The sequence below is a fragment of the Macrobrachium rosenbergii genome, chromosome 56, assembly GCF_040412425.1.
Source record: "Macrobrachium rosenbergii isolate ZJJX-2024 chromosome 56, ASM4041242v1, whole genome shotgun sequence".
Taxonomy (NCBI): Eukaryota; Metazoa; Arthropoda; class Malacostraca; order Decapoda; family Palaemonidae; genus Macrobrachium; species Macrobrachium rosenbergii.
In genome coordinates, this window is record NC_089796.1 from 26,316,095 (window position 1) to 26,335,797 (window position 19,703).

Below are 19,703 nucleotides of genomic sequence, written 5' to 3' on the forward strand. Positions count from 1 at the left end.
TATGAAGGAAGTGGTAAGGGATGTGTGAAGGAGAGATTGACATGGACAGGGCGCTGGTCTGAGGAAAGAGAACTAGTGTGGGCAGGGTGGGGACTGCATTAAAGGGGCAACGGGTATGTAAGAAGTTGGGGAATTAGTATGGGAAAGGGGAGACAGATCTGAGAAGGGGGTTCGTTTGACAAGCGGGAAGGCGGTGGGCGTAAGATTTGGAAGGGGTCGAATGAAGGAGGTTCATTTGGAGAGGGATGAAGTGCTATGAGAATGGTGGGGATGAGTGGGACAGAGGGCGAGACCTATGTGTGAGCGACATGTTCCTCCATGATTGAGTGCTTGCAGATGAATTCATAAATGGTAATTATACGACAAATTACAATCGCACTGCAAAATGGGATGGGGTGATTCGCATGTATTCAGGAAGGGCAGAGTTCCTCGTTGGGGGAGTGGGTTTCGTTCTCAGCTAGCACTCTGCTGGCCGCGAGTTCGAATCTCCGACCGGCCAATAAAGAATGAAAGGAATTTATTTCTGGTGATAGAAATTCATTTATCGCTATATTGTGGTTCGGATTCCACAATAAGCTATAGGTCCCGTTGCTAGGTAACCAATTGGTTCTTAGCCAAGTAAAATAAATCTAATCCTTCGGGCCAGTTGTAGGAGAGCTGTTAATCAGCTCAGTGGTCTGGTTAAACTAAGATATACTTACTTTTTCAGGAAGGGTAAGACAGGAAGTAACATGCAACAGAAACAGAGAGGACAGAACTGATCCACTTTTGTTCCCCTGGTAAAATGGATCCATCTGGGTTCATCCTTGAGTCGGTGACTGTAAGTGAACACCAAGCACAGAAAGAGAGGCACAGAAGCTGAAAAGAAATGGAAGATGCTTTCTTGAGTTTGTGTATCTTCCTCTCATAATCGTCAGTGAGCATCCAAATTAATGAGGACCGAAAAGCACTGAGGATCCCTACAGTGAGGGGTTGAGTGAGAAGGTCGCTTTTCTTGGTTACTGGTTAACCAGCTATTTAGGCAACTATGGCAAGTTGATAACAGAAAAGGAGCCTGTATCGGATGACAGAAACAGAACTTAACATACAGTACATGCTGACAGACACAGAACATCAGTCTATACAGTTTGAATGACGCAAAACATAATTATATAAAATTCACTTAAACACAAAAATGGGTTGATGAAAACAATTAGATTTGCTAAAAGGAAATGACAATGAATTAATGCCTTACTTTGTTGGAGAACATGGCCCTAACAAATTCATTAACCTAAATGTGTTGGGGGAAGTGCGCTGACAACTTTTTCTTTAGTTATGTTTGTTAATACTCCTGTCCCTCATCTGCAGTGGGAGACGAGCACAAAAGAATTTACCCGTTTTTAGCTGAGGAAGAGAAGTGTTAGGTGATGAGTAAAAATACAAATATCTATAGTTTGCCGGGTACAATGAAGAGTGGAAATAATAATAATCCTTTATAGTGAATTAATACATCCCTATTTAATTAGACGAGGAGGAGTGTTGACAAATTCTTTTTTTAGTTTGCTGGGAAAAGGAAATGGTACAAAAAACATCCCGAGCTTTGGTGGAGGGGAATGCTAATAAATTCATGTTCAATTACGTTGGATGAAGAAGTGATGACAAATCATTCAGGCTGATGAGGTTTGGGAAAAGCTTTACTAAGAAAACATTCCTTCCAGTCATTTCTTTGACGGACAATAGACATGGTAATATTCATCCTTAGGTTTCCTGTAGTAGTGACAGATTTCTCGTTGGCTTGCTGCGGGAAGGGGAATGTTAACATAGTCATCTCCCAACTTGTAAAAGGGCAGTTATTCTTCAAGATTTTTGGAGGGAGCATAGATGTTAACAAAACCAATAGTTAGTGTGTTGCTGTAACAACGCTAACACAACCACTCCCTAGTTTTTTGGCGGAGGGAGATTGCTGACAAAACATTCCAGTTTGTTGAGGAATAGAAATGCTAGCAAATCCATCCCATGGTTTGTGGAAGAAGAATGGGAATGCAAACGAGTATCTTTTCTAATCTTTTTGAAGGAGGAGTGCTAAGAAAACTTATCCCACATTTATGGACAAATTAAGAATGCTAAAAAATCATTTCCTTTCTTTTTTGGACGGGGGGAAAGGCTAGAAAAATAAGCCTCCTAGCTTTGAAGTATTGGAAATGTAAAGAAATCTATCCACGAGATTTTGGAGTCAGTAAAGTGCAAACGAATTTCTTCATAGAACGTGGTAGGACAGGAACACTAAAAAATAAATTCATCCCGTACTTTGAAGGAGGGGAATATATATATTAAATAAATCTATCCCAAGGTTAGTTTGACGTGGTGATGATGGAAATAAATTTACCCTTCTATTGTTGAAGAAGCGGAACGATAAACATATCTCTTAGTTTGTTTGAGAATGAATATGCGAATGAATCCAACCCTCGTAAGCTGGGGGGGAATTGTAACAAATCCATCCTCTACTTTGTTGGAAGAATGATATGCTGACATATTCATTCCCTGGTTCGTTAGAGGAATTGGTATGCTAACGAATTCATTCTCTATATTGGGTTAGCATTAGGGGAATGCTGATAGATGAACCCTTCAGTTCGTCAAAGGTACAAATGATTCCTCTAGTTTGTTGAAGCGTAGAGAGTTGTCCCATGGACGACACACTGACTATGAAATATTTGGACAAGAATTAATACTTAGATGGTGGATGCAAATATCAAGAGAGATTGCCTGAAAAAGTATGATTCTTAGCACTTGCTCAGGAGAGGAAAGTAAAATGTGAATGCGACAAGATGGAATTCAGGGAATGCAGAGAAAGGAGAAAAGCAGAATGAAAGGAAACATTAGCCTGACCACGATCGAAAGGAATTCATTGTAAACATTTAGATGACAGGAAAAATATGAAAAAAGACTTTCCAAGAACTCAGAAATGAAATGAGGGGAAAAAAATATACAGGAATGAGAGAATATAAGGAAGTTCAGAGAGAAGAGAGTAAGGTATTTGAAAAAAGGGAGAGGTGAAGGACGGATGAAATGAGAGGAAGTCCAATAAACAGAGAGAGGTGGAAAAAGATTAAGAAAAGAACAAAAGAATGGAGACAAAGAATGGGTGATAATAGGAAAGGGGGACGGGGAGGAAGCAAATGTGGACAAAAAGGGGAAGGAGCTCAATAATAAGGAAGAAAAGAGAAAAAGAGTATGAGATAAGAGGGAATTCAAAAGTGGAGGCGAAAACTGGAGAAATGGGAAGAAAGGAGTAGATAAAAAGGGGAAATAGAAGAATACAATAAAATAAGTAATGAGAAATATACAAAGACATGATCAACATAATTACCCTCACACTAATCTCCTTGGTGGAAGAAATAATGTGAAAACAGTGAAATGAAAATGAGAAGAGACTAAAGAAAAAGACCGGAGGGGGGGGGGTTAGGAATCAAAAGAAGGCCAGGAGGAAGAGGAGGAGAAGGTGGGGGTAGGAGAGGAGGATACAGCCACTTAATACTCATCCTTTGGGAGGTGAGGATCTGAGGTCTCTCTTCCTCAGTGCCTAAGAATATTTCATTGTTCTTACCATGATGCTACTGCTGCTGCTGCTCTCTCTCTCTCTCTCTTCAAAATATGAAAAAATAAATTCGTCCAACTTTCTCACGATCTTTCTCAACGAGGCGATGCACAACCCTTTAAAGAAGTCACTGCTCTATAGGCATTGCATAAGTACTCTCTTTTACACACAAATACATACGTACACACATGTACGCAAAAACACACACACATATATATAATACATGTGTGTAGTACATACACGCATGTATTATATATATGTGTGTGTACATACATACAAACATACATATGTTAGGAAGGAATATAGCAGTGAAATGTGTAAGAGGTAAGATACTTCACTTAGCAAATAAAATGCGTAAAAATATATACAGTAGAAAAAAGATAGATTATTGAAAAATCCGAGAAGTATAGCAAATAGTTTTAAACAAAAACATACAAGCACCTAAGATCGATGTAAAACCTGGACTTTGGACCAGGTAGTAGTTTCAAATTAACTTGAATGTACATGCAACTATTACTTATAGATACATCGCACATGCCTTGTAAGTTTCTTTCTACAGGAACTATAAGAAGCAAAAAACTGACGAAAGTGCAATTAAAGACAATGATGGACACATAAATGTACAAGACGTGCTGTATGAACAAGTCTTGCACCATCCATCACTGTATCCACTTCTTTAACTCATAGGGTTAATGCGTGTGTATGTGTGTGTATATATATATATATATATATTGTGTATATATATACACATATATATAATGTTTATATTATATATGTATGCATGTATACATTTATGTTTATATTATATACACACACATGTATACATTTATGTGCAAACTTATATATATATATATATATATATATATATATATATATATATATATATATATATATATATATATATATATATATATATATATGTAAATATATATTATATATATACATATATATACATATATATTATGCATGTATACATATAAAGGCAAACGACACAAAACTTCTTAATACCCTCACCTTAATAAGATGAAAGGAGAATCCCTAAGATGCCACTGAGCTACTATTGACACTTTTCCCGAGAGAGAGAGAGAGAGAGAGAGAGAGAGAGAGAGAGAGAGAGAGAGAGAGAGAGAGAGAGAGAGAGAGAGAGAGAGAGCGCTGGGGTATTGCTAGAGCTTTGTGAATTATGCAACGTAGTTGGGCAATCAAAAATGCAAGGTATCAACAAGAAAAAAGAAAGGCCACTTCTCATATTTACATTCTTTTCCAAAGAGATAAAGTCTGGACAACTAAACAAACAGTCACAAATGTACTCGATGGAAATACAGTTTGCTTCACAATTCAAAGTAAACTTCAGAAGTCCGGTTAGACCTTGGCTTACCGCTGAAATATGAATGAATACGAAAACTAAAGTGCAAACATGAGTTCGTACAAACGCTTACAACCATGCCCACTGGAAAACACGAACATACAGTACATACATATTACACAACAATGTACATATATATATATATATATATATATTATATATATATATATATATATATATATATATATATATATATATATATATATAGAGAGATTGAGAGAGAGAGAGAGAGAGAGAGAACAAAATAATAATGATATCATTATAAAACTACATCGTATCAATGGATTTAAAAATAATAAGAATGACATTTATTGAAATACTGTTTCTGTATTGGATGAAATAGCATTAGTAGATTGATTACCTATATTGCTGCTCAACAGCAATAAAGGTAAAATTATTACTATTATTTGGTAATATTTACTTGTCCTCAAGCAAAGACTATCCTCTTGCAGAACCAAGAAATCAGCCTTCTCTCAATTGCGATCAAAGTGACATCCCTGCAAGGGAAGAAAGTGGCCCCTCCTGCCTAGTCCAACGCCCCATTTTCTCTCACCCACCCCCCTTTCGTTCTTTTAGTCAATTCCATACGTGTATGGAACTTCTTTAAGGCTTTACGATAGGAAGCTGTAACTTAACATTCTCTCTCTCTCTCTCTCTCTCTCCTATCAAAGGCCATTCAAGTGATCTACAGGTGGCAGTAGTGGTTGCGCTCATACATGGCGTAAACGCAGAGAGAGAGAGAGAGAGAGAGAGAGAGAGAGAGAGAGAGAGAGAGAGAGAGAGAGAGAGAGGGGGGCGGCAAAAGGGGGTTGCTATCACACAAACATACAAAGGATAGAGATTTTGTGTGCAAACAAATGCATACGAATAGAAGGAGACAGCACATATTGACACAAACCCAAAGAGAGACGAAGCGAAAGAAAGTAGCCTACACACACATAGACACAGAGAGAGAGAGAGAGAGAGAGAGAGCACATACATAACAGGGCCAAAACCCATTCTGTGGGCGTTGAACGGAGGCTGTGTTAAAACCTCCTCCTCCTCCTCCTCCCTCTCTCTCTCTCCTCTGCAACCACCACCTTTAAGTGAATGTCAGAGTGGGAGATACCAACAAACTCCCCCACCCCTCCCATCTCAACCCCTATCCCTCCTCCTCCTCCTCCTTTCAAACGCCTAGTTTTCACCCTTCCCACTACTGGAGCCCTGTCCCCTCCCATCCCATCATTCATCGCTATTACTCAGCCCCCTCCCCCCTCCCCTACGCAAAACTATCCCTTGACTATCCATTGACAATTTCTCCTTTTGTGAATCTACCCAGTTCAGCAGGGCTACCTTGTTTACAAAAAAATTAAAGCAAATTATTGTCACTTTTATTCGCTTAAAAAAATTTTTTTTACTACTGTTAAACCCCTGAGCAAATAAATAAATGAACTAAAATTCCATCACATATACAGGCTGACTCAAACTTGCTAAAAAACCTTATTACAGACATTACAATCACTTTAAGGTAATTCAATAAATTCTAATCTTTATCACGTATACACAAACAATCCAACCGATGCACATGGAATATAACACCTTAAAAACAAGAAACAAGCAAATAAGCTGTTTTACATTTTAAATTTCTTTCAAATCGATCTAACCTAAACTGCTAACTTACATTCAACCTGTGTGGTTTTCTTTTATTTCCAACGACCTTTAAAAACGGTAGTGTCTCAGTGATATTAAGCCAAAACGGGTCTGGCAGGTGCCTGAGTGGGTGATCACAAATCATAGCTATTGTAAGAACTGTTAACACATCGTTCGCACATCTGTGGTGGCAAAATGCGAGCAGCCATTTTCAAAGAATCAAAGAGTAAAACTCGTGAAAAACTTCCGAGAAACCAACGTACCACATTTAGAAGTTATACACAGTAGTAACTATACATTCGGTCTTCTGCCTTTTCCTTTGTTTTTCCTTTTCCACCTAACGGAACTTCACTACGTAAATTGATGCCTTGCCTTTTTTAACCGATTCCAAACGATCATGTGCACAATTTGCTTATTATCATCATCATTATTGATTATAACAAATGACCTCCCATGTGAATTTGCCAACATCAAAGAAGACAAAACAAAAGAGAAGCCTACCCACGTTTCCCCAAAAAGGAGGCACGGGTGGGGGTGGGGGTTCGGTTGGGGGTGAGGGTAGGCCCACATTCAACACACCAGTAGGTCACTAATTTCAATATGTCACTGTTCAATTCGGGTTACGTGATTTTTTGACATTTATATGACTGATGGAAACCGACATTCATTGCCAATGTTTTGTTTACCTTGGTGTGAATTCATTAGCATTTAATTTAGCATAGAAATGTGCCAGAATCAGCTATCAATGGAAAGTTTGTTACCTTAGAATTAGAATTTTTACACGGTCTTCACTACACTCACAGAGCAAAATCATAACATAAGAAAGCGAAAAGAACAGAAAGAAATAAAAGGGAAATAGCGCTTCGGTGTGTTACCCAGCAGGGACATTTGAGTACCAGAAACAAATCGCCATAATGGTTTAATTTGATAATACAGCAGACATAATTTCATTTTAATCGACCTCTGACTTTACACTTTATTCTTCAACTTACTTCTTGCTGGTGTCCAGATACACAGTAATGGGGGATTATCTATTTATGTATTTATTTATTTAATAATTTATTTATTGTTTGTTTCCTTCTGGCTATTGTCTTCAGGTATGCTAATGAATTCAACCTTTTGTTACGGGATTCCCTTTGATGTGGCTCCAATAGTGTTCGATGAATGTGGAAACAAACTTCTTCATTCATTATGAGTGTGTTAATATATACAAAGCAGGTGATTAGAAGTACTCTAATTGCATTGATGAAAACAAATTCAGGTACGAAAGAATGAAGAGATATGCAGGTGATAAAACGTTCCTTCTCTGGAAAATTTTCCACTCCATTTATACAAGGAATTATATTTCATACATAATCATTATTGTTATAGAAGATCTTAACTGGCCGGCATGCATACATCACAATACGAAAAAAATCAATGTTATGATGTAAGTACCAGACACGGTGTTGCTGGTTTAACGGCACCTGTGCACTTACGATTTGATTGCCATATTTAAGCCATGGATATAAATTCTTATACAAAACCCCCAAAGGCTACGAATTTACAAAGCAAAACTTCGACTTAATATAAACGGATAAGTAAACTGGCGCCGCCACAATAGGTTATCAACGACGTGACGGGAATGTGTTTTTCGTCTTCATATCTATCTGTCTATCTATCTATCTATCTATCTATATATATTATGTAATTTTTCTCTATGAATAGACCTCTCCGGTAAACATGACCCCATCTTTTCCCCAAGTTCATCATCGGTACAGGAAAGGCCCGAATTAGAATTTGAATGATGCCTTCGTTTAATATGTTCTAACCAATAAATTTCTTTACTGATCTTTTCGCTTTGTCATACAGAATTATTTTTTCCCATAGATGATTATCATTATATTAGTCGCCGTTTCTTAACAATGTGACCAAAAAATTTTCCAATAGGGGTTATTCCCACAGCCTCGGCCCTTCCACGGCCCTGGGTTGAGGTCTTTTGCATAGGGTGTACTTTTACTTTCTCTTGATATTATTAATTTATATTTATTTTTTCATTTGGGCATTCAGCAGCTTGTGATATGATTGATTTAATTATATATATATATATATATATATATATATATATATATATATATATATATATATATATATATATGTATATATATATATATATATATATATATATATATATATATATATATATATATATATATATATATATATATATATATATATATATATATATATATATATATATATATATATAGATATAGATACATATATATACATATGTATGTATGTATGTGTATGCATATATACATACACATACATATACGAGTCGTGTGTATATGTATATGTATGTATATATATATATATATATATATATATATATATATATATATATATATATATATATATAAAGTTAAATCAGTCATATCACAAGCTGCTGAATGTCCAAATGAAAAAATAAATATAAATGAATAATATCCAAGAGAAAGTAAAAGTACACCCTATGCAAAAGACCTCAACCCAGGGCCGTGGAAGGTCTGAGGCTGTGGGAATACCCACTATTGGAAAATTTTTTGGTCACATTGTTAAGAAACGGCAACTAATATAATGATTCTCATCTAAGGGGAAAAAATCATTCTGTATGGCAAAGCGAAAAGATCAGTAAAGAAATTTATTGGTTAGAACATATTAAACGAAGGCATCATTCCAAATTCTAATTCGGGCCTTTCCTACTTATTACACCGATGAACTTGGGGAAACGATGGGGGTCATTAATGCGTACCGGATAGGTCTATTCATAGAGGAAAATTGCATAGGCCTGTAGACATCTGAAGGCGTACGCATGCACGCATGAGCGTGTGCGCGCACAATGTTGAGATTGTTTGCACAATATACGCGTCGTGACAAAAATTCAAAGAATGAGAAATGTGTAGAAAAGTTAGCATAGGTGAAAGGATGGGTCATTTTGTTTTGGTAAGAACAGAGGACGATAGGTCGATAAAAAGTGTTTCATTCGGAAGTGTTAGGAGAGAGCCCTAGAAAGTGCTCGAGGGATGAAAAAGGTACTGGACCCAGATATCCACCTTGATATCCAGGAAGCATGAGAGCGCATCCAACATGAAGAGACAACAGACAAGGCCAACCAATTGTATGGGGACTCTGATAAGTTGCTCAAGCGCAGCCTTCTCTTTGGGTATATTTGGGGGAAATGGACAACTGTTGTTTGTGTGTTTATAAATGTATATAAATGAATACACACACATATATATCTATTTATATATAATATATATAACATATTTATACGTATATATTTATATGTATATGTATATATACATGTATATATACATATATATATACTGTACATACTGTACATAGATACGGAATGAAAAAATTATATTAAATGAAACTTGTATAGATATCAGTGGTATTTTCTGAAAAATTATATATATATATATATATATATATATATATATATATATATATATATATATATATATATATATATATATATATATATGTAATATATATGTATATGTATATACACACACATATATATGTATATATATATTATATATATACATATACTGAATATAAACCGAAAAACAGACTTCTCTATTTTTGGGAGAGCATAAATTTTTCACTATATATACCACTGATATCCTATACAAGTTTCGGTTAACATAAATTTGTTCATTAGGCAGCTCTACGCCCCCGTATACAGGTGGGTTGTATCAATGATTTGCTCTATTCGACTTTATTAAATGGCAATCACCAGCTTGATTAAAACGCATGGATTAGGTTCAAAACTGAAAATAAAACTATGACAATTACTATATATTTTATTTATAGTAACGGCTCTCTGTTCCAGTGAACGGTTTCAGTTTCATGATTTGCTTTAAAACTGGAGCTTTTTAATGAAGTTACAACTATCACAGACTATGACTATCCCTTATAAAAAAGATGTAAGAAATACTATTCAAGAAATACTATTCACCTATCATCATCCAAAAACAAAAATACAGAAAATGTACAAACTGGCTTTGTCATTAACAACGCCATCAGAATAGCAACAGAATATATATTTTTAAAAGTCCTCAATAGATACGTAGCATTACAGAATTTCAGTAACACGAGGCTAATCTCTTCATAAGAAGAAAGACTTAAATTCAGAACCAAAGTTCCAACAAGATATTATCTACAGCCGATGGCAGAAATGCACTGACTTTGCAAAGGTATTGGAACAAGGATTTCAAGACTATTCAAGAAGTTGCTTTATGAACTAAAACGAAGTTAAAACTGGAAGATATTCTGGAGTAAATTTGCATCCACCATACACTGTTTTGACAGAAAAGAACTAATTGTTCAAGCAAACTATAAAACAGAACTGATAAGTAAGAGGAACCAGCCTGATCAATCTTCAAAGTTCAAAATAAACTAAGATGGCACAACACCAAAGGTCTAATCATTTGCTAAGCAAACTTTCACTGAATACTTTTTTTTGACTGATAGATTGTAAGCGATTTGGCGGCACATTACCATGGTCAAAACAGTGAAAATATTTCCAGAGAAAGGATCTTAGTAAAATATGTACAGTACTGTAACGATATTAGGTCCATAAATAATGATAAATAGAGAGTTACAAAAATTAACAAAATAAAAACGGAACCACAAGGTAACTTGACAGTCTCTTCCATTTATGAGAGCATGTAACACCTGTCAGGTCATTTCTTCCCATGCACACTTAACTCAGAAAATCTGTAATCATGAGAATGAGCGGTTCAGTTCTGTTTCTTTCATTCTAATACGAAGCTTTGGCATTCTCTTCATGCCTCGGTTTTTTAACCTTATCGATATTAAAAGCAAATCTTCCGAGTCCTTTCTGATTACGACGCTTTTCATCTTCCCGGCACTCACGAACTGTTTTCCTCGGGCCTGGGCTAGATATGGACGTTTAACTGTCAAACCCGCTGGTCCTTTTTTGTTTAAATACATAAGTTGACAAGAATTAAGAAACAGATATATTATCTACCTTTTAAAGTAATAGTATGTCTTATCTTACACTTAGGAGCAACATTAGCCATGACACTGCCAGGAAGACAGTTTTCCAAGCGTTCTCAGTAACAACAATAACAAGAGGAAAACAAGTAAAAAACGTGCAATCGAGTTTTCTGTACAGCGTATAATGCTGTATGAAACTCTCAGCAGGCCGTGGTGGCCTGTGTTGTTGCGGTGCCAGGAGTACGATCATGGCTAACCTTATCCTTAAATAAAATAAAAACTACTGAGGCTAGAGGGCTGCAATTTGGTATGTTTGATGATTGGAGGGTGGATGATCAACATCCCAATTTACAGCACTCCAGCCTCAGTAGTTTTCAAGATCTGTGGGAGGACTGAAAAAGTTCGGACGGACAGACAAATAGCCATCTCAGTAGTTTTAAGCTCTTCGTTGGGTGATTCAGTAGAGCTGTGGACTGGAACTCGCTTGGCCGGAGTTCGATTCCCCGGCCGGCTGATGAAGAGTTAGAGGAACTTATTTCTGGTTATAGAGATTCATTTCTCGCTATAATGTGGTTCGGATTCCACAATAAGCTGTAGTCCCGCTGCTAAGTAACCAATTGGTTCTTAGCCACATAAAATAGGTCTAATCCTTCGGGCCAGCCCTAGGAGAGCTGTTAATCAGCTCAGTGGTCTGGTGGTCTGGTAAAACTAAGGTATACTTTTTTTTTACAGAAAACTAAAACCAGTTTTGTATGCATGCATTATATTCAGGAAGTTTTATAGATGTCAACACATTGATTTTTGTTTTTTCCGCAAAATGCATCTTCAGCGTTTCTGAAGGTATTATAAGACTCCCCATTTACATACAGGTATATATATATATATATAATATGTATATATATATATATATATATATATATATATATATATATATATATATATATATATTACATATATATAATATATAATATAATTTATATATTATATATATATAATATATATATCAACATACATATATATATGTAAATACATTTATAATATATATATCTATATAGGCACTGTATATATTATAATTGATAATAACAATAAAATTTATGTAGGCTAGAAAAGAATTTTTGTTGTTATTGTATCTGCTGTCTGAGTGAAGTGCAAGTAATGAATGTGCATATGAAATGAGTGAATGCTGTTAGGGATGACTGGGCGACTTTTGGCGCATGCGCTGTGGTTTGGAACGAGGCAGGATAATGAATGAACAACACGCACAGGGTGAGATGAAAAATGCTGCTACTCTACACCCGAGAATACATTAAGATCGAGAGAGAGAGAGAGAGAGAGAGAGAGAGAGAGAGAGAGAGAGAGAGAGAGAGAGAGAGAGAGAGAGAGAGAGAGGGGGGAGACTTTAGAAAGAAAAGGCGCAGAATTTAGAACAATAATTGAATGAGAGAGACCAGAATTTAGAACAGTAAATAGAAATGAGAGAGAGAGAGAGAGAGAGAGAGAGAGAGAGAGAGAGAGAGAGAGAGAGAGAGAGAGAGAGAGAGAGAGTTTTTGGACGCACGTTTCAAGGATGGAACTTGAAGCTTTAGAAGGAAACGAACTCTGCAATCGAGAGGGATATCAAAAAAACATTTCAAAATGGTGCGACACACTTGAAGCAATCAATCAATCACGTGACAGTGTTCGAAATTATTCTTACAGTTAAATATAAACAAATGCTTTCAATATGAACTATGTACTCACTGGTTACCATCATCTTTGCCCTGTTATTTTCTTCATCTACAAATGGGGATGTTCTGTAATAATGTTTGCTTATTATTTCTAAAAATTTTAAATAAATAAAAACTGGCTTTTTCGTCTCCAGCTACAGTATTTTCAACTAACAAAATTGTTCTTAACAGTACCACATGAAAATAATGAAAATATGAAGAATCAAATACCTTAGTTTAAGAATAATAACCACTTCGGTAAAAAAAAATTCATATAGCTATGAAAAAGACTCAATCCGTTGGCGTGTAATGAAAAAAGGGATAAAATTTTTCAGGAAATATTGGAAAATAACCGGTGGATAAAAAGGCCTTACCTTGTTGGTCACGTAAAATAACACCACACACGTTAGGCGAAAATTCCAACGGTTACGCAATGAACATAAAAAAAGATAATATATTAAGTACATCAGCACAAAAAATACATTAGTCTTCATAATTCACTTAAATTAAATCCGTTGAATTATAGATAAAATAAGTCTCTAACGAATAAGAACAGAAATCAACACAGTAAAGGACACACAAGTCACAAATTAAAATAAGTAAATAAAGACAAATGACATATAAAAATTCATTTAGAATCTCTATCACAAGACACATTACTTTATACCCGTGTAAGATTCAGATGTGATTAAAGAAAGAAAGATAAATAAAAAGACAAAAAATACAATGTATGTTTTACACGAAAATATAACAGGACAACGAATAGGAAAAAATGCAATCTTAAAAATAGAAACATTCTAGCACTACAGTGAAGATGTTTAAACGCAATGCGCTATATATTCTACATAAAATTCAAGCATTTGACTACATAAAAATAGGTAAATAAACAAAAATATACTATTAAATTTTATTAGCAGGACATTATTACAATAAAATACGCAATATGTTTTACCTACAATTTTGTTGAATAAATTAAATAAAAAAAAAAACTACAAAAATGCTTACCCTGATCGACATGTCTCCTGCTTACTGCTTACAGAGTGTCGACGACGCAAAGAGCATTAGCAGAGGAAACAGCAGAAGTGGAAGCAGGAGAAGCCTCAAGCAGTGACGTGGACGAACTGCCAACCGTCATGTTGACATGACACACTTCCTTCACTCGCTTATCTTAACTTGACGAAATATTATTTCCCTTACTTTGACCAAAAATAAAGCGCAGGCAGATTTACCTGAATCATTCGATGAAGTGCGCTTATTTTCAGAAATAAGATTGACAGCACTTTTTCTCTCTTTAATCTTACCTTCCGTATTTTTTTTTCTTATTCAGCACCTTATTTCTGCATCACACAATCGGTTGAATACAAGTCACTTCAGATTACCCCTTAGCGCGTGTTTCAGATTTCTTTCAATAAGGAAAGCTAGTTCGACATTTTTTCTCTCTTAAAAATCACACCTCATCTACGTTGATATGTAAAGGCCTAAGCTTATTTAATAAAGATTTTGAATGTTGTAATTAGAACTTTTAATCAAAGATTTTTCAACTAATAGCAACCCACTTGGAAAAAAGGATATGTTTCATATTTACCGAAAAAAAATTAACTTTGAAAGTATTAAACATCAAAGGTTTCCCTAATTCAGTGTAAAGAATGCAAATTTGTTTGTTATGCTGAGGTCCACACCAGGCCTCTTATCCACTCCAACGGTTGCCATACCTTAGGGTCCGCCATAGAACAAATGCCTTGTCGGCATAAGGCTAACTTAATTTATACCAACTAACCTACATTCTGTATAAACGGATAATTCATGCATGTATGTTTAGAAATACAAATTATGTGTATATATATACATATATATATATATATATATATATATAATATATATATATATATATATATATATATATATATATATATATATATATATATATATATATATATATATATATATATATATATATATATATATATATATATATATATATATATATATATATATATATATATATAACATATATCTTAACATAATAAGAATGACAAGGAGTGGATGCAGAGTAGGGAGACAGGGTAGGCGTGAGAAAATCCTAACCTTTCCAAGAATGCCGTGACCTGACCTAAACAGACCTTACCCTCCTAACCTAACTTAGGGCGACGTGCCCTGACCTAGACCCCTGGACCCCCAAAGTAACACTAAATTACTACTAGTCTTACCATCTTTATTATCATTAGTCGCCAATCCTCGGCAAGTACAGTCGATCACGCGTTTCATTTTATCAGAACATAACACCCACTCTGCTTCTCTTAGATAATAATAATAATAATAATAATAATAATAATAATAATAATAATAATAATAATAATAATAATAAAAGAAAGACTCGCTCGTACCGGAAAGTGACAGCGAGTTCTAGCGACAAGAATTAACTGGCCGTGAGAATCGAGGAGCCGTTTTAAACAGGTTAGTAAAGGTGCTTGTGGATGAACGTGGAACACTCAGAGAGTGAAAGATCTTATATGAGGGTTGCAGATTAAATCTGTGTATATCCCTATGTTGTGTTCTTCAGTGGTTTTTCGTCTGTTTGTGATTTCTGTTTTGTTTCTTGTTGCTTGGAAAATCTGAGTGGGTCAGGACTGTGCCTTCACTGTTGCTTGTTGTTATCATGAAAGAGTACACACTCATTTCGATCCCAATTTCGTATATGAGAGAATGACTGGCATTGGCATTATAATACTAATTATAACAGATCTTCACGTAACCTTTCATATTACACATATATGTATATGTATGCATGTATGTATATATGTATGTATATATATATATATATCTATATATATATATATATATATATATATATATATATATATATATATATATATATTATATATATATATATATATATATGTATATATATATATATATATATATATATATATATATATATATATATATATATATATATATATATATATATATATCTTTGACCTTCGTTTTTCCCCTTAGAGGGTATAGCACCAAGAACTGCTTGTTACCTTTCTGGTTTTCAACCAATATTTATGGGTGAGTTTACTATCCCCACGCACTTCCCCAACGATGCTCAAGGGGCGTATATCCATAAACCGTTTGTCTTTTCCTGAAGGTCACCAAACGACTAGAATTATATCGAACACGTTACAACCGTCGACCTCGTGGATGGTAATGGCGCTTGCTTCACTGACAAGAGGGCAAGGGCTTATTTCCCTAGCACCGTCTGAGCGACATGCTCAAGCTCGGATAAGAATAGCTAACGATAACGTAGGGCTTCGAACATCAACCTAAAATACTATGTGAAAATCTATTTCAATAGACTTGTGTGTTTTTATATATATATATATATATATATATATATATATATATATATATATATATATATATATATATATATATATATATATATATATATATATATATATATATATATATATATATATATATATATATATATAAATATATAATTTATGTATTATAATTTATATATTTATAATCATATATATATATATGATTATATATATATATATATATATATATATATAAATATATATTTTATATATATATAAAATATATATAGTACACACACACACATATATATATATATACATATATATATATATATATATATATATATATATATATATATATATATATATATATATATATATATATATATATATATATATATATAAACAGTGCGATAACATGTTCCTGGTAGTTCATACCATGTTGTAAGACGTGCTGAATACTAAGCATTGCCTTTTTAGCTGAAGTTGCCAGCTAACATTGCCAAGAAGCAGAGCAGGGTAAACGTGAAAACTAACATTTCAGAGCAGCAAAACACTGGTTCATCTTCTTGACCTGATATATCATTTGCTCAGACATGAGTTAAGGACAACGATGTATCCCAACGAAAGTAATTATAACGAATTATATAAAGTAATGATTCTTCAGCATGGGGCTCTCCGTGGAATGATTTGAAAATTATTATTATTATATAACTCAATAATTCATATGAACGAAGCCATAAAAGGTCATTATGTTGCAAAGCTGGAAACATAAAAGGGAATGCCTGAATGTGTAAAAAGAAAGAGAAAAATAAAATAAAAATAACTGAAAACGCAAAAAAATTAAAAACACATAAGTGCACAAACAAGATACACCAGATAATCTTAGCACATGGTGCAAGAAAGGTATTACTGAACAAAATGTTTTGCTTGTTTGGAGTTCTGTTAAAAAATTCATGAGCAAATGTTGGACAGTTAGCCTGGCCACCCAAAGGCTAATGGGGAACAGGAGAGGCAATGCAGTCCTTACTGTGTATTGTGTTGTGTGTGTGTGAGAGAGAGAGAGAGAGAGAGAGAGAGAGAGAGAGAGAGAGAGAGAGAGAGAGAGAGAGAGAGAAAGTAATGTGTACTTACATTTATGAGAAAAGTGAGACAAGTACCTTACAATACATACATATATATATATGTAAATATATACTGTATACATTATATATATAGTGTATATATAGTAAATTATATATATACGTATGTATATATATATATATATATATATATATATATATATATATATATATATATATATATATATATATATATGTTTGTGTGTGTGTATATATGATACATGTATGTATGTATGTAAATGTTATGGCTACTTGGATATTTTGATTTGATGATGAACAATATTGCCAAGACCTGGAAGAACATTTCATCATGCAAACTTTCGGGACATGTAACCCACAGCATCAGGTTGAAATTCAAAGGAATAAATGTGTTTTCAATTATTTTTGTTTTTGCCCATATTTTCAGCGTTATGATGTTTTTCTCATATTTTCGAAAGCCTGCATAATGAAATGTCTACCCGGAATTTGAAAGAGAGAGAGAGAGAGAGAGAGAGAGAGAGAGAGAGAGAGAGAGAGAGAGAGAGAGAGAGAGAGAGATGAGAGAGCAGTACTTCTGCAGACTTTCCTGAAAGAGAGAGAGAGAGAGAGAGAGAGAGAGAGAGAGAGAGAGAGAGAGAGAGAGAGAGAGAGAGAGAGAGAATGCACTATGACAAGGCCAGGATCTACTACATGAAACTAGTCTCCCATCCAATCAGACAACCTTGACGAATGCTTCCGCTACGACGCAAGAAAAAAAAAAAAAGGAGCGCACAGTATAGTTCATGATGATAATGCAATATGATCCTCCATAACTATTTCGTACAAAAACGGAGAAAAGAAAAAAATTTCGCCATTTTGCATACCGACGGCGTAGGGTGCGTGACAGTGCTGATAATTTCCTTGTTGCCATTCGTGTGCAATTTGATAACGTTTAAAAGATATATATACTGTACATGCATGCGCATCTTACGTGCCGGTATATATCAGTTGATAAGTGTGCGAATGTGCGTGTGTAGATATTTACATGTCTAAAAACTGTTTTATTTGTAAATGACATTAAGTAATCGCAATACAGCGCTTTTAATATAATATATATATATTATATATATATATATATATATATATATATATATATATATATATATATATATATATATATATATATATATATATATATATACTGTATATATATATATTATATATCTTCCATCGCCAATATCGCCAATACTACATCTCTTTACAAATGCAGATTCTAAACCGTAAACTGAAAAATAATGACTCAACAAAACCAATACGCAAAATGCTCCCTATACTCGCCCCTCCAAGTTCTCCATTTAAGGGTTATTCCAATAATTACTCCCTCCGTTATTCCCAACGTCAGGAGACAAAAAGGCGAAGAAAAAGGAGAAACAAGAAGAAAACTGAAGACAATGAGGGACTCTGCTTTGGCCGGTTTCGATCGTAGATGATGAACAATAGCTCGCCCTTGTCCGGACTGCAGCTGCTACTGCTGCTGCTGCTGCTGCTACTACTACTGCTACTTCTGCTGGTTTCACAGAACTACTGCTACTGATACTGGAGTCATTGTTAATTTTAGTAATACTGGAGCTACTACTTCTACAGCTACTATTTCTATTAGCACATCTGCTAATTTTGCTGCTATTGACTTTCAATCAGTGTTGTCACTTTTCTTCATTTACTACGAGTAAAACCAATAGCACTCCTGCTGCTTTTATTACTTTTTCTGTTCTTATTGCAAAATAGGGTTGCTGTCACTTCTACTGATATTACCAACGCTCTACTGCTGCTTTATGCTACTGCTAACAATAATGGTTACATACAGTACACGTCTGCTGTTTTGGAATGATTTCTCCACCATTTGCATACTTCCCTCAATTTTCTTTTTGACCGCCTGTAAGTCTGTATCGCTACACCATGACCTTCCACACCGAGTTCATTATAGAGAGAGAGAGAGAAAAAAAAGAGAGAGAGAGAGAGAGAGAGAGAGAGAGAGAGAGAGAGAGAGAG

At 34.5% G+C, this 19,703-nt stretch overlaps 1 protein-coding gene across 3 annotated transcripts in view; it reads right to left on the reverse strand.

The window, feature by feature from the left end:
* The window catches only part of LOC136836061 (SLIT-ROBO Rho GTPase-activating protein 1-like), a 797,683-nt gene that overhangs the window by 665,057 nt on the left and 112,923 nt on the right, over nucleotides 1-19,703 (reverse strand). The window contains exon 2 of one of the 3 annotated variants that reach the window (XM_067099978.1): nucleotides 14,270-14,742. The exons of 1 other annotated variant lie outside the window; for it this stretch is intronic. In XM_067099978.1, the coding sequence (XP_066956079.1) occupies nucleotides 14,270-14,281 (12 nt within the window). In that variant the 5' untranslated portion in view covers nucleotides 14,282-14,742. Of the gene's footprint in view, nucleotides 1-14,269; nucleotides 14,748-19,703 lie in introns of those variants that run through there. One more of the 3 variants, XM_067099984.1, reaches the window with a different exon arrangement.